This window comes from Xiphophorus maculatus, chromosome 2 (assembly GCF_002775205.1).
Source record: "Xiphophorus maculatus strain JP 163 A chromosome 2, X_maculatus-5.0-male, whole genome shotgun sequence".
Lineage (NCBI taxonomy): Eukaryota > Metazoa > Chordata > Actinopteri > Cyprinodontiformes > Poeciliidae > Xiphophorus > Xiphophorus maculatus.
In genome coordinates, this window is record NC_036444.1 from 31,017,954 (window position 1) to 31,034,268 (window position 16,315).

At 37.5% G+C, this 16,315-nt stretch overlaps 2 protein-coding genes across 4 annotated transcripts; one reads left to right on the forward strand and one right to left on the reverse strand.

The window, feature by feature from the left end:
- Positions 1–370: 370 nt before the first annotated feature.
- LOC102230219 (C-factor-like) lies at positions 371–8,326 on the forward strand. Of its 2 annotated transcripts, none has more exons than XM_005810114.3 (6): positions 371–576; positions 2,555–2,606; positions 5,451–5,638; positions 6,647–6,802; positions 6,984–7,094; positions 7,467–8,326. In XM_005810114.3, exons 1-6 carry the CDS (start codon positions 436–438, stop codon positions 7,578–7,580), a joined length of 762 nt encoding a protein of 253 aa, XP_005810171.1. In that variant the 5' UTR covers positions 371–435; the 3' UTR covers positions 7,581–8,326. The 2 variants fall into 2 exon arrangements, with proteins under 2 accessions (XP_005810171.1, XP_023200487.1); XM_023344719.1 differs by having other exon boundaries at positions 5,583–5,638.
- Positions 8,327–8,729: 403 nt separating this feature from the next.
- Positions 8,730–13,716, reverse strand: gal (galanin and GMAP prepropeptide). 2 transcript variants are annotated; one of them, XM_005810102.2, is made up of 7 exons: positions 13,628–13,716; positions 13,465–13,545; positions 11,824–11,878; positions 11,314–11,385; positions 9,777–9,863; positions 9,541–9,612; positions 8,730–8,943 (listed from the first exon to the last, which is right to left on the reverse strand). In XM_005810102.2, exons 2-7 carry the CDS (start codon positions 13,543–13,545, stop codon positions 8,882–8,884), a joined length of 429 nt encoding a protein of 142 aa, XP_005810159.1. In that variant the 5' UTR covers positions 13,628–13,716; the 3' UTR covers positions 8,730–8,881. The 2 variants fall into 2 exon arrangements, with proteins under 2 accessions (XP_005810159.1, XP_005810160.1); XM_005810103.2 differs by lacking the exon at positions 11,314–11,385.
- Between the last annotated feature and the right edge of the window lie 2,599 nt (positions 13,717–16,315).

A 16,315-nucleotide genomic window follows, 5' to 3' on the forward strand; every position in this document is an offset into this window, starting at 1 on the left:
TTAAAGTGACTGTTGTTTCACCAACATCCTCTGATCAGATGATCCGAGGGGAACAATAAAGTTCCAATAAATTCTGAACGTCAGCAGGTAGATATGTGGAACACATGTCAACATAGAGCTTGAAATGTATCTTACTAAAACTTCTACAAATGTTTTATGAAATGTAACTGAAATGTGTTTGCTTTAACATTTATTACAATCTCTTTTAAACTATGGTTTCTCATGTGCAGTGAACACGACGCAAAACCAGTAATTGAAGAGCGAGTCTGCTACATGCGGCTGACCTCGTCTGAAATGTAGTCATTTCCCACAGTAGCTACCTCTCTCCAGGTGGTGGCAGTATAATGTGCAAACAAAGTTACAACATTATGTCAAAGAAGAAAAGGTTGGATAACTGTTACAGAAGAACTATCAGAAGAACTTTACGAAGTAAACATGAGTCAGGGTGTGTGGAGGTCCGTGTTGATGACTGGTTCCAGCAGAGGGATAGGACTGCAGCTGGTTACACAGCTGGCTAACAGCAGCAACAGACCCGCTACCATCATAGCGACAGCCCGCAACCCTGCTGCTTCCACGGTAACCACCCGAGCTGCTCATTTAGTTTCGCTCTTTTATGTTGTCACTGATAACACTGACTGAATTCATAGTTTGGACCCAACGGCTCAAATACGGTCCGTAAGCCATAAAGTCTGGTTGATTCCTATCTATACTGGACACCAGCGGTGCCCAAAGTGGGTCCTCTAGGTCCGGCATCCTGCATGTTTTAGTTCTCTCCCTGGTTTAACGCACCTGGATCAAATGATGGCTCATTACAAGTAGAACATTGACATGCTGAAAAGGTTGTTGGTGCCACCAGAGAGAGAACTAAAACGTGCAGGATGCCGGACCTAGAGGACCGACTTTGGGGACCCCAGCTGTACACAAAGATCCTGTAACAAGCTGTGGCTCATTAAGTCATGCTTACCTTTTTTATTTCTTGAGCCAATCTTAAAGCAATGTCAGATATTCTGATTTGAGAAAGATAAAATAGTAAAATGCAGTTCTCAGTGTCACAAAGCTGATTCGTTTTTTGGTTCGTGTTATCACCATGGCAACTGATACTGGTACCCTAACTGACGGATGGAATGTGATAGCAAAAACACATCCGGGAACTTTGGCCAACACCACGTCCCACTTTGGTGGAATAATTGGGTTAAGTTGGTTTTAATTGCATGAATATGATGGCAGACAATTTGAATGTTAAAATTATGCTGTGTTTGTTGAGTGGCAATGTTTCTTTCAATAAAACATTGAAATAATTGGAAATAAAGTCTGTCACTTAAGTCTGCCTCCACTGGAGTGGACAAACAACCCCAGTAAGACGACCAAACCATGTAATATGCGAAACCCTAGTTTTAATAAATACCATATTTGTTATTTTTTCTTCAGTATGCACAGAACTTGGGAAAAGTGCAGTTTTCCAACATATTTTCCATACTACTGTTATGGATAAATGAGAATGCAAACACAGTGCTAGCTTGTTGCTGCTATTGCCATCAGCAGAAATGCATGTTCCTGGTAAGAAACATCCGATCAGAGCCAAGAGGAAGCTCTTAGCACTGTCAATCATGATTGTGTATGTGCTCCTCATTGGTGAAGAAACAATTTACCATTACAGGAAAACTGTTTGTCTCCTGCCACCTGTTTTTATCTGGTGCATAACAACAGATAAAACTGGTGTAGTTTTTGTTTACTGGGTGTTAAGTCTATATATTAGAATTTGGTGAAGAACAGCTAATTTCTCTTATGTCCTGATACATAAACCCCTACATTTGAAAAACATAGTTTTTCTTTTTATGTAATGTTAATGTAATTGTGGAAATACATTTTCTGTAGTTTACCCATGTGACTTACCAAGTGATAAGCTGTGCTACAGAAGTAAACAGTTTTTCCAAAGCGATGCTAACTTCTTGTCACTACAGTCTCGTCCATCTGACACAAGATTAGCTGCACATAAAATACCAACCATTACTCTGTATAAATAGGCTTTGTTTACATTAATTTTCCTCACAGCTTTATTGAACATTTCCTCAGGTGGTGGTAGTGAGACTTAAGTTGAAGATGTTGAACACTGTGTTTAGTGCCTTATCACTCTGATTACTTCAGTCCAAATATAACTGCTCTATATGTCAAAGCTTGTTGATCATGGTTGTTGTGTTGAAGAGTTTGTACTGGCGTCAAGGGTTTTATTGCATTGTGTAGCAACAACACAGGTTGCTATGCAGGGCAGCCAGCTTTGTTACCTTCATAAAAAGTGGCAGATGATGCTGCAGATGTTAAAAAAATACATCGATTTTTTTTCCTTCATATAAAAGCAGACTTTGTGCTTGCAGTTATAGAGTTTTACAAAGCACATATTCAGTGGTGTGAAAAAGCTTTTACTTGTCATGGCTAAATGCTCATCAAACAAATTTTATGTCATACAAAAATGACTGTGTTGTGAGTGTAACTTACTACCATACATGCAGTATATATAGTACACATTAAATGCTAAACTTGACTTTCCTTTCCCTAGGCTCTGCAGGAGCTGTCAAAAACACACTCAGGTCTTCATATTGTTACATTTGGTAAGTATGTCTGTACTTTGTCCATCCCTTATATTTCATCAGCAACATTAAAATCTCTGTCTTGGTAAAACCCACCAGTTGGAATAACAATTTTTTGTTTAATTGGAGATGGCTTAATGTTATCCTTCAGGAACTTCATGAAGTCCTCTGTGCAGTGCTTATATGAATGTGGACAACAAAGTTTTAGTGTGAAAACACAAAGCAATAAATAAATAATATAATCCCAGTGCCCAACACCACATGAACCCACATTACATTTATGATTGTGGGTTAAAGTTGTTTGAATGGACCAGATTGAGGGGTGTGCTTTAAATACTGAGGCTAATTGGTATGTATAATGGACACATGCTATATTAACATTATCTGAAACTTACTAACTGGTGAAAAATGACTTTAAATAATTTGTTCATTTGGCAACTAATTAATTCTACATCAGTCAAACGTCAGTCTCTGGAGAACTGATTCTTTTGTATGGGTTTGACATATGGGGATCAATAAATGACAGTGAAAGCCGATAGTTTAAAGGGGCCTCATGGATCTGTAGCTTTCAAAGTTGGCTCTAGGAACATAATTTAAAAATTGCAGCGCAGAAAAAATTTCAGATGTATAAAATCATGCGCACACACCTGGCTATGCACTGTTCCTTCATAAAACTGAATTTGCATGAAATAGAGAGTAGCTGCAGGTACATGGACTGTCCTGTTCCCGCCCCTAAATGCATATGTAAAGTACTATAAATATCCAAAGACTCTTACCACACATCTAAATAACCATAACAATAGTTCTGTTTTCCAACTACTAATGATTAAAAAGACATATATTTTAAAGTATGAAATAAATTAAAATTTAAAGAGTAAAATTATCAGACTCATTGAGCAATCAAAGTGAAAATTCTTCTTCGAGTTGAGATTTCAGTCAGAACTTAAAAAATAGGCAGAGAGCCAGAGAGTTCTCTGCAGTAAGTGTGGAAATAAACATGCTGTTGAAAGCTACTCCACAGTAAGGAATCGTGTGTTGAATCAGACCAGCATGCCACTTTTTGTTAGGCAGTTGCACAAGGACATTGTGTACACACCTTGTCCTCCTTAAGGTTCAAAAACCTTAACCTGACCAAACCTGACCTGTTTGGAGTTAATCTGCTGATCCGACTCCGTTTTCTTTTTCAGTCAGAATGAAAGTGCCCTCAGATAACATGCATTTGATGCTCGTTGGTGCCCAAACCAATGCACAATTACATCTACATGAGACAAAAACAGAGAAAACATTCTGTTTACTTCGTAATCATTTCTTGAGGGTTTCTCAAGACATGTGGTGTGTGTCATATGATTGTATGTGGCTAAATGGGATCAGTTTTGTGAGTTCCAAATTGTAGAATGAGATCAGTTAGTTTTAGCTAATAAAATATTGAAATGGTGAAAAAATATTGGTTCCAATGCACCTTGAATATATAACACTGAATGGAGTGACAGTTCAGTGTATTAAGGTAAATTTTGGATTTTGTCGTTTGTAATTGACAATACGTTTGCTGCCACATATTTTCAGGTAATAAGTTTGTGTATTTACACAACCTTTCATGTAACATAAATTTTTTAACATACTCATTTGTGCATCAAACAATGTGCTGCAACAGTTTTTGAGTTACGCACGCTGTATACCTGAGGCCCCAGGACACCCAGGGTGAACCCAACACATGGGACTCAATAGCAACAGCAGTGACGACAATTTGATATTTTTCAGCTTTCTTGTCTCACAGAGCTTGCACGTTTGTGTGTACAAGCTCAAAATTTCACAAGCACAAATTTTATAGGAGGAGGGCAAGTGATTGTCACCTCATCACTCACATTTTATAGGAATTTAATGGAGAAGGAGCGATGTTGCCTGCTGTGTGTCAAACCCTTTAGTGGCCAAGCAGTCAGTCATGGATGAATATTTAATCACATTAAAGATTAAATTGTATTGGTGCTGGGTGGTGTAAAGGAAAATGATTATTTGTTGGCGTTTAATACAGCTAATATACGACATGTGTAATAGTTATATACAATACTCTTATTTGGAACAGGTCTCGTCTGAGATGCGGTAAGCAGACAGAGCAGGGCCCTTTTTTCCTCCCCCTTTTGACAGACACAGCAATAAAATTTACATTCCGATAGAGCAGGAGACTCTTTGGCGCCAGGGATCTTCCGTATCAGGCAGAGATGACCACGGGGTAGTCCGCCTTTGCTTAGATAAAAAACAGACGCCTTTGCTATAAATCAGGAAGTCCCAACTTTCTTTGGGGGCCTGAGGGAGTTCTAATTGGTCGAAGAGCAGAACGCCTACTTTGCATATATTAAATAGGGAAACACCTCTTTAGTTTAAAACTCCGTGTTAGGAAAAAATCCAGAGAGAGAGAGAGAACGCGGCCGCTATTTTTGCCTTTTTGTATTTGTTTTGTGTTTGTCTGTCTTCCCCCTTGTGTGTTTTTATTTTCATGAGAAAATGCATATCTCTGTATCTCTGCAGCTTTGTTGTCGATTGCTCTGTATGAATTAAACTCTGTGATCTGTGACGTCATTCTGCTTCGCCGTAGTTTTGCAGCCGTGATGACATCCGCTCGCGACCCGGGGTAACAGGAGGAAAGCAGAGCCATGCTTTTTTCCAAAACTTAAGCTAACCAAATAACTTTCCTCCTTAACAGTGGCCACCCATGTGTAAACACTATAGTCCTTGACATGGTTGTCCTCCTGCAGGCTCCTCTCTCTAACCTCGTTTCCTGTCAAATGACAGTTCAATACAGACTTCTAGTGTCAAAAACATTTTTACAAAAGATTGTAAATTGCACATTCATGTTTCCGTTCATTCCAGATGTGAGCAGTGAGCAGAGCATAAGTTCAGCCTCTGAACAGGTTCAGTCTATTGTGGGAAATTCAGGACTCAACTGCTTGATTAATAATGCTGCCATTGGATTCTCCACTAACATCAGCACTGTAACCCCAGAGGCAATGATGACGATGTTCCAGGTCAACACTGTTGCACCACTCTTTGTAACAAAGGTATGGAAGACCCAAATGCTTTGTACTTTATACCAAAATAGGATTGGTGTTACAGTATGTATGTTATGTATTTGAATGCAATAAAATGCATGGATTTCATTTTTTTTTTTTTTAAACTTTCTTATGTGCGGTTTTTTTCATATCACATTTAACTTTTAGGGAAATATTTTGTGCCACTAGTTTGTCCTCTTATTTCAGACGTTGAGACTCGTTTTTACCTTCTATAACACCTTCAGGTCTAAAGTTGGCAAATAAAATGTGCAGATGTTCCACTGTGTATGAAATCAACAAATACATAATTTCTACATTATATTTTGCCCACTGACTTTACAATTAACTTTATAATGAGAACTGGAGAATTTGGTGGGTCAGCTCAACATTAAAATGTATGCTTAACAAGACTAGATTGTCTGACAGAGAAAAGTGCCACAAAAAGGCATAATGACCTGAGAAAAGCCATGTCTGAAAGCTGATTTACTCCTCTGCCAGACCATAATGTTCATGTATGCCTTAAAAGCAATCCAACTCTTCTTATTCTGACCTGTTATCCACTGTTACTCTCCGTTTATTTTGTGTGATAGCGTGGACTTAATTGCAGTATGTGTTTTGTAAATGAGTCAACCTTTTGCTCACCAAGTAAGTGTGTTTTAACGGGACAAAAAACCTTTCATGGATGGAATATGAGGTGACATTTTCTTGTTTCACTGTAAGTGAGACGAGCAAAATACGAGCTGTGTTTGTATTCTGTTCAACTCAAGCTTCATCCTAGTGAGAGCTGGACTCTGCCAGGGTTTTTCCTTGCCACTGAACCTGTTTGTGATGTTCATGTACAAATTATATAATCGTGGAAAAGACAGTGTGTGGTCTGGGCACCTCAGGTACTTATCTTTTAATTTTACAGATGATGTTGTTCTGTCAGCATGTTTTGGCCTTTCTGGTGTTCTGGAGCACTGACACTGATTATGTTTTGCAACCTGTTCTTCTTGCTGTTTTGTTGGTTTTGATCAGGCCTTCATGCCTCTGCTGGAGACTGCTGCTGCCAGGTCAGGTGGGATGGGGATCCACAGAGCAGCTGTCATCAACATGTCCTCTGTCCTTGGTTCCATCACACTGAACTGTGGAGATGCCGCCAAATTCAGGAGCTATGCCTATTGTACCTCTAAGGTCAGAACATGCACAAGAAATTGTTACAAAATTCAGATGGTAGATTTGGTTTATATGAGGAAGTAATACCCATAACTACTTATATTAAGTGTCACTGTGAAATGATGCAATAAAACTGTTTTATATGTTTTTGTGAGTCACAACAACAGACTGAAAGAATATTTTTGTTTATTTTCCACAGGCAGCCCTAAACATGGTGACAAGGTGTCTAGCTGCTGATTTGGAGTCCAGTGGAATTCTCTGCATGTCTCTTCACCCTGGCTGGGTGAGGACGGACATGGGAGGACCTCATGTAAGCACTCTTTAGATTAAAATCAATCTCTCCGGGCTTCTTTTCAACAATACTTAAAAAAGGTTCACAGGAACATCCTATATGGTGTTGTACTGATAAACTTTGGGATCCAGACAGCAAAATATGAGTGAATCAACATTGAAATATGGTTAGGCAGAAATATTGAATCCATGTTGAAGTCTGACATTGAAATTATACAAAAAATAGTCTGTGACTTATATACTGAATCATTGTTGGGGTTTCAACCATAGCTGATACTATATCAATGTTGATTCAACCGTCATCTAACCCAATATAAATGTGGGTCTATATCTGAGAAATTTGTGTATATCAGAGGAAATCCTCCACTGACAATCTATTTCTGTGTTACAGGCTGACTTAACAGTAGAGCAGAGTGTTTCTGGAATCCTGTCTGTCCTCTTCAGCCTTAGCGAGCGGGACCATGGAGAATTCCTTGACTACCATGGACAGAAGCTACAGTGGTGAAGCGTATTTGCTGCACAGAGCATTTCACTGGCAGAGCAGACTCATTCCTGAAAAATAGTCGATGCATTGAACATGGCATGAAGCTGGGAGCATACCAATCACACCACTGGCGTCTCTGCGCATTAGCATGCCACCGTGGCTGCATCTCTCTTCTCAACTTATGTTCACTGATTGGCCTGGTTGAAACTCACTATGAGAAATTGAGGTCAATGGGAGAAATTCCAGACGGAGCATTGAATGGAGATGAGAATTGAGCAGAATTGTAGGAAGGCAATAGCCAAGCTAATTAAATGGTAATATAGTCTGCCATACACACTTGCTGCTCTCTTGCACAGTTCTTTTAAACCACTTCAACCAATATTGTTTACCATTAAATTATGTACTAATCACTTATTTTGGACCAATATCTAAGTCACTAAGGCAATAAATAGGAGGGAAATGCAAACATCTCAAAAAGAACAAATGTCACTTGAAAGAATATTTTACCCATCACTGCTATAGCAAAATCAGTTTCTTTCTTTAAATTCTGATTTAAAGAAAAAACATTTCTTGACATTATTGACATCTAGTGGTGCAATAATGGTATTACAGTTTTTCAATGCTTAACGTGATGCATCATGAACATGCCGTCGTGCCCCTGGCACATACACTCCATCACAAAATGTGTCAAGTAGTTTCAGTTTTCTTTTTTTTTATTATTATTTTCTCTCTGGATTCACTGTTTATGAGTTGTATAAATAAAAAAACCCAAGAGGGCAGATGTCTGTGTGGTTTAATAAATGTTAACAGATTAACAAAACTTTTTACTTTGTATTAAGTTTTTTCATTTTCATCAAATAAAGTTTCAGTATGTAAAATTTGGTTGTATCTACATGTTAACACTGCTCACCAGGTGTGCGCTGCCTTACCTGAGGACAAAGAAGGCAAAACTCAACCACTCACTACTTTTTGCTGTTTAAAATAAGAGCTGTGTCATTTTTAGAATTAATTGTTGTTTCAAATGGTAAAGACAAGGATATAAAATAAGGCATATCATGAATCTATTTTAATTTGCTAATTTCACTGTATTCTTGCAGTCCTGTGACAGAATGGTAAATATACATAACAATATTTAATATTTGCACCCATCTGCAGCTGACAAACACAGAGTGAGCTTCAGTAGATAAAAGATTTATTTACACAGGAACAGAAATAACCAAGATGTATAGTTGGGGAATATAAGTTTGCCCATGGAGTTAAGATAAGTGGACATTTAGGGAACTGGGAGGTCAAACATCTGAAACACTGTTGGAGGAGAGATGTTAGGGATTGGCCAGTTCATCTGATGACACAGGAGAAGACAGGCTGTCCAGGGCTCCCATCTCTGAAATCACACACAAGACAAACATGAACAGCATTCAGAAAAACTTGTCCTGCTTCCTCTAGAGCCACATATTAATCATTACCTTTGAGATGTCTCGACAGGGCGTGTAACAGTAAGAACCCTAACCCTCTTGAACAGGTTTGATATGTGGAAAAATATTTACTGAATTTAATGAATGCCCCCAAATGGTGAGATAATTATTTGTTTGAATTAATCCGATAATTTCAGAAGCGTTTTCATGGCCAGAGTTTGGGAATACATTGAGGAGCAGTATCTTGTTATAACAAGGAAGTTTCTCATTACAATGAGATATAAAAATACACACCTCTGACAGATTACGACTTGCGTAAAGGGGCTCGCCACCATCCTTCTCACTCTTTCTTTTAGGCAACATCTAAAAATCCCAGGAGATTTTGCTGTTTTACTGTTATGATCTTTTTGTTATTTTGACAAGATTTGCATTCTTTTATAAGAAAGTTTTCTTGTTCAAATAAGACACCTCTCCTGAATTTATTTCCAAGCTCTGGCAGTTAAACACTTTCATATTATTTCATATTTCAAAATTGTGCCATCAGTTTCACTTTAACTCAAAAATACCTTTAAGTTTGAGGTACGACAGGAAATCGATGACAGTATGGATGATGTCTTCATCTCCTATTCGCAAGGAACCTACAGAGGCACAGCAGGAAAATGCATGAACCTTAGAGTTGACTTTTTTTCTTCTTACAAATGATCAAATGCAGGTTTTCTGATTCCCAGGTTTTTCTTCAAGCAACTTTCAACCACATCTATTCCAGAATGTAGTATAAAATCTGTGTGAGAGAGTGACAGACCTGTTCTGAAGTCTTCGTCCTGGCCCATGTCTCTCTTGCCAGCCAGACCCGCCTTGTCTCCTAGTGTCCTGTGTCCATCTATTCCGTCTGGACAGTGAGGAGTGACCACAGTCAAATGTAATCATATAAGCAGTGAAGCGGTCAAATTAGTTTTTTAACCAGTGCAGCGTTAATTCTAATAATACAGTACATTTGTTTTCTACAACTTAATGGAAGAATGATTTCCAAGCTAGCTCAGCTAAAAATGTCATTTGGCAATTAAAAGTTTAACTATTTTGAGGATAAACAGTATTTTTTAAACACCCCACTGTTTCAGAGGCATCATGCAGACACACATACATACATACATGCTCTCTACAGAAGAGTTCAAGGATAGTATTAACAGTTGGATAACTAAGCACTACATTTGGTTTGTTAATGTTTTCTTCAGTTTTAGAACTTGTACAGACCAGCTACAGGGCTTGGCTCATGGAATTGCAATGAAGCTGAGAACAGAAAGGTACATTCAAAATATGACTTTTAATGCAAACACACAAAATGTCCTAGAACAATTAAAAAATAAAAACAGAAAAGCAAAGCGGTTTTCTAGGTTGTAGCAGTTGTCACTAACAATGAGTAAGAGAGCTTTAGATTGTATTGAAAAGGCAACAGATTCTCACACCTTATCCTAGAAGCTGTTTGATTTATTTTTATATATTTTTGTTTTATGAATTCAGTCACTGGGGCTATTTGTCTTAAATGATTTATGATATTTATGTACAGGGTTCAGGGTTTCCCCCAGAAAACCTGCTAAGCCTGGTGTTCGGTCCACCATGTTTTTGTATTAAAACATAATATGGAAATGTAAAATATTACTGGGTAATTATGTTACTGGAAGACATTGCCAACACACAACTATAGAGTTGTAAAACAACAAACCAAAAAAAAAACAATCAAAATGAATAGAAATGGTGGTATTGCACTTCCATTCTTCCTGTTTATGAATGATGTATTTTTATTTAATCGAGGTCTTTTTTTTAAGATTCTTCAATTTCCATTTTCTCCAGTATCTTTCAGGATGTTTCCAACATCACTCATCTGGGTTTTACTCAGTCTTGCTGTAAGCAACATGAGCCCCACCTGGACAAATCTGAATTGATATCAATGGAAAATAATAACTGCCATTCAAATTTACCTCCTTTGTCCTCTCCAAAATTATGTAGTTATTACTTAATTGTTGCTTTTTTTCAAATATGATTCCACTTGTTATAACAGTCTAGAAGAACATATAATCAGACTATTTATGAGATTTAAAGGAGGTTTTACAGATTTTTTTTTATTTGTGATTCAATCTTATTCATGATGCACTCAATTCCTTCTGTTTAACGCATCGGCAAAAATGCACCATTGGGATGGAGAAGAATGGAGGCATGAGAGAACAGCATGAGGATGTGTCCTCTGATGGACAACAGAAGCAGCTAAAAAGAAAAGATGTTAATAAAGAGCAATTCCTGGCCTGATGCCAAGGCCCTGCAGCGGCCGTATGTTTCTATCTTACATTGAGTGACCAGCTCGTCTCTGCCTCTGGCACTGGGGGAATCCTTTATCTGAATTAGGTGATCAATACGACCTGAAACACAGGATGAGGCAGGAGCAACCTTTACCTGGGCTCCACACACACACACACACACCCCCACACACACACACACACATACACGCGAGTGCGCTCGCAAGCGGAGACACACTGCTCAGGGTACAGGCTTTGTGTTCTCAACTAACTGGACCTTATTAAGAACACACACATACATCTGGGACACCCATTGTTAACTTAATGTGTCCTCTGAAGCTAATGAAGTCATCTTCAAATTACACTACATTAGCTGATACACAGAGAAGATGGACACAGACAAAGAAACACATCAACACAAAGATGAGCTCCATCAGCTCTTTTGTGCACTTTGTTAAATGAGCAACATTTTCAGGGAGAACAAAGAATAGCGGATGGGTGTGAGCTGGTGGGGGTGCGTGTGTGTGTGTGTGTGTCATGGGGCTGTGCAGTCTTACTTACGAGGACCTAACAGGTAGCCAGCACTGTTCAGAGTCCAGCCACGCTTCTCTTTCGCCTGAAGGTTCCAAAGACACAGCAGAACAAACTCATTCATACGTTTTCCTGTCGTTTTAGTTCTCTAACAATAAAAGATGACATGATGCTGATTGGAACTCTAGACCCCAGATATCAGAAGGAATGGAATACTTCCAAATGTAAAACAACAATATGGATATTAATATCTGTTGTATAACATATACCCTTATTGTTAGTAGGGTTGTGACATCCCTATTAAGAATAAGAAGAGAAAATATATTTAGTTGGGTTTTTTCTTATAATATACTGTACGTAAGCTAAACATGTTTTTTTTGTTACATCTGGGTCTGCATGATATGGCTGAAAAACATATCACTGTATGAGCATTTCAGATCTGTAGATATTGGTAACTATTGATTGTATTTTTGTTTTAAATATCTGTATTACTACCAGACTGGTGGAGTAACCTTGTCTGTTTGATACACAGTTTTCACTCTTCCCCAGTGTTTAATTTAAAGTAGTTAAGAAGCACAGGGGTGAAAAATTCAACTGCTGCTGCGCAACCAGCAGGTTTCAACCACAGTGTGAGGGAGTCAGCTGATGCCATTCACCTTGCTTAGCTATATGTTGAATATTGAATATTCTATCAAACATATTATTATTTATTATCCAGTCAACTGCTATTATGCTAAATGTCACCTTTGCTAAGTGAGTCCTAAATTTTCACAGCTGTCTTTTAGCATTGCTGCATTTCACAGTTTGATCTTCATTTGTAAGTTCTGGAAATTTGTTTTTTTCATGGCTTTTAGGGAATCTAGATATCAGTTTGAAACATTTTACAATGTATTAAATATTACATTGAAAAACAAACATTTTTTTCTTTTCTGTGTTAAGACACAGATGAGAAGAAAATTAGACCTGATTTTATTTTTTTTAAATGTTTAAAATAATGCAAAATAAATAACCGCCTAAAACCTTCCAAATATCAATTTATGCAAAGTTGAATATTTACCTCATAATTCACATAATATCAATCATTTAAACATGACACTATGAGGTTACAGAGCAACAGCTTTGATTCAATTCAGGGTTTTACTAACAGAAGCCTTAACCGTCTTGTAATGTTTGTGAAAAGCAGAGTTGGATTGGTTGTCTTGGATGTCACATGAACAAATACATTTTTAAAATGGCTGGAAAAAGAAGATGTTATTATGCAGCCATTTGTAAATTTAGAGTAGGTAAATGATTAAATCTGTCCAAATTAGTCAACTTCACCTTCTGCTAATACAATGAAATTAACAAAATTATCAGTGGTTTAGCCGTGTATTTAAATACACAAATCTACTTCTAAATTCACTGATGTCTGTATGAAAAGAAAAAGTTAAAACTAAATAAATATATTTGTTGTGAGAATATCAAAGGACAAAAAAAGAAAAAAAAACAGAGAGCATCCATTAGAGGTTTTAACAAACAGAGGTGAGCTTTGATATGTTTATGTTCAAACATTTAATACAGATTTGATTTGGTTTAAAATGTTTAGACTTTGAACTAAAGCTAAACAGAAGCTGGTAATGTGAAGCTATTGTGCCAAATGGACAAAGTTGCGTTAACTGCGCAGAAACTTACCGCGATAACCAGACCGATGGTCTCAGAGAGGGTTGCGCAAAAGATGAGCGTCACGCAAAAAACGCCGAAGCACCTCTGCATCTGAGTCAGAAACAGAATAAAGGCTGAATAAAAGCTCCGTTTCATCAGAAACAGTGTTGGCCAAGAAAAAAAGTGCGCCTACCTTTCTTTGATCGGTCTGTCCGTCAGGTGGCGCTGTCCGAGCTGAAGTTTGCCGCAGAGTCTCTGATCTGTTTGGGATGAAGTGAGGACTCCGGCCTCCTTTTATTAGCCTCAGCAGCCTGATCCTGCCGCCGCCTGCTGCCGTCAGCAGCCCCTCCTGCTCCTGCTCACAGGATGGGGAGGTTAGGCAGAATTCAGTGGTGCCATCATCAGATTTTTCCTTGTCGCCCTCGGAGACCTGAGATTGAATTTTACGGAGAAAACACGCCTGTCTTATATTTTTTCCTTCTAATCTGATCAAGAGTTCATTTCTTGAGTTCCCTCCATCACTGAGAGTCCTATTGGTCGATAAAGCATCTTCTTGTCAATGATCATAACCAAGGCGTTTTATAACGTATACGTTTTTATTTATTTTAGTTATGAAGCATTTAGTTCTGAAACAACGGTCCCGCTGTCTGTTTAAACAGGAAGTGGTCCTTAGAAACCCCACCTGAGATTCATTAATAAGAATACTAACCTATATGATTCAAACAAACTTTTTACATTGAGTAAACCTGGAGACATCAAGATTTGGAGTGTTAAATAATATTACAATTGTATTTATGTATTTATTGTCAATGGATAAAATATTTTGTAATTTAAATATTTAATGATGAAGACTTATGAATTATTAGAATCTGCCCTTCTCTGATGAAGACAAGAGGACAGAAAAAAGTGAAAAATGATCTAAATTCTTAGTGCTGTTAAAGAAAAATATCATATGTAAGAAAAGAGCTTAAAAAACAAAAAGAATATATTTGTAGGATATAACTTCTTCCCACCACAAAGTTACCAGTTTTGACTTTACAAGGAAGAATAAAACATGGAACAATAAAAGACAGGAAAGTTTTATTCTCTGTTGAGAATGCAGTTCATCACTCCGTATGATTTCTTTTAGGAGGCAGACTCCTGCCTCTAAATCCTCCAACTGAACTCACTGAGAATGTTTGGGACGAATGTCAGGAGAGATTTACAATAATGGAGATCGTTTTCAGACAACAGATTCCCTTTGTGATGCCATCTTCACCACATGGAGCAACTTTTCAATCAGCCAGCTGGAAATATTTTTAACTCACTTTTAATTCTGTGTTATAGTCTTAAAATTTTGATCAGTTGAAGAACAGCCTGTAAAAGTTTTATCTCAATATACAATGCAGTAGGACTTTGTTTCAGCTAAAACACCTAAAGGTCCAAAGGCCCTTCAGTCCTCTGAGCTGTGTGGGAGTTGGAGTCAATGACATGAAAGCTTGGTGCTTTGGAAAAAATCTATTTTGTGTACATACAGTAAGGAGTGAGTTGTAACATGATGTTTACAACTCTCCCCATATGTATTAAAACATGCAAAAATTATCTTACTTTTCATTTTATTTATAAAAAAAATATGACAATAGTCAAGAAAGATCCATTGACCGTTATCTATAACTTGTCATTCACAACGGTATCATTTCCGCATCAAATGTTTTGGCATCAAATTGCCAAAATCACTCCAGTATTTAAAGCTGGAGACTTTGCAAATTCTAAAATTCTGAAAAACTGTTGGGAAAAACTCAGGAACAATAAACAACATATCATCAGACTGTCGGTATAGCGTTAGAGATTACTGTTCCACATCAAAGGCACATAACTGACAAGATTATAAACATGGACAACAACAACTTTGTCACTGATTTTGTTTTATATTTGATTATGCTTGTTGCTTTTATGGAGAATAGGCATAGACAGCTAATCATCAGTGGCATAAATGACAGACTGTACACTATCTCTGTACTCTGCATAAGATGCAGAGGAGTACATTATCATAAGTTTATATTTCTAGTAAGAATTAGTGTTACAGCTGATTACCAATCAGCTGTGATTGGTTTCATGAATTAATCTTTAAAAGTCACTAATCCCAACCTGCCAGCTGTTTTACTACCACAGAGTCAGCGAGCAGCACCGTTCTGAACAATGGGCCAACCCATCCACAGGTTCAGTGAGAGATAATAGAAGACAAATTGAAAATTTGATTGGGTTACATGAAACTGCTCTCATATTCATAATGATCATGCCTGTGTTTGTATGTGTGAACAAACAAACAATAAATAAATAAATAAACACTGTAATGGTTATTAGACATATTATTTGGTTTACCTTGATTACGTTCAATCATTCAGATAACATTCTCCAGCTTGTCCCTGAACTCCCTGAGCATTTGCTATTCTCATGTCATTCATCTGCAAAGGTTGCTTCAGGGCTGCATAGTTCCCTAATTAGCATTTACACAAATCATTTTGCCTTTGCAAAAGCAATAGCATTCTTATTGCTAAACCTGATTATGGAATCTCTTTGAAGGTTTACTTGAAGAGGAAGTTGTTTGGTTGGCTTCCAATGGGAGATCAATGGTTCGATCCTCAGCCCCGCTTTGTGATGAAGTGTTTGAAGGTGTTCGACACTGAGCTGCCACGTGTCTCCTCATAAGCCCATTGCTTCTATGTCTGGATGAATGTATGAGAAAAGGGCTACACAGATAAAGTGAAAGTATTCATATCATTTGAACTTTTTAGCATGTATCATATTACAACCACAGGTTTCAATTTGACTTAAATTGTATGTGGCAGACTAACAAAAAAAGTCAGCATAATTCCAAAGGGAAAAAAATATAAATGATTTT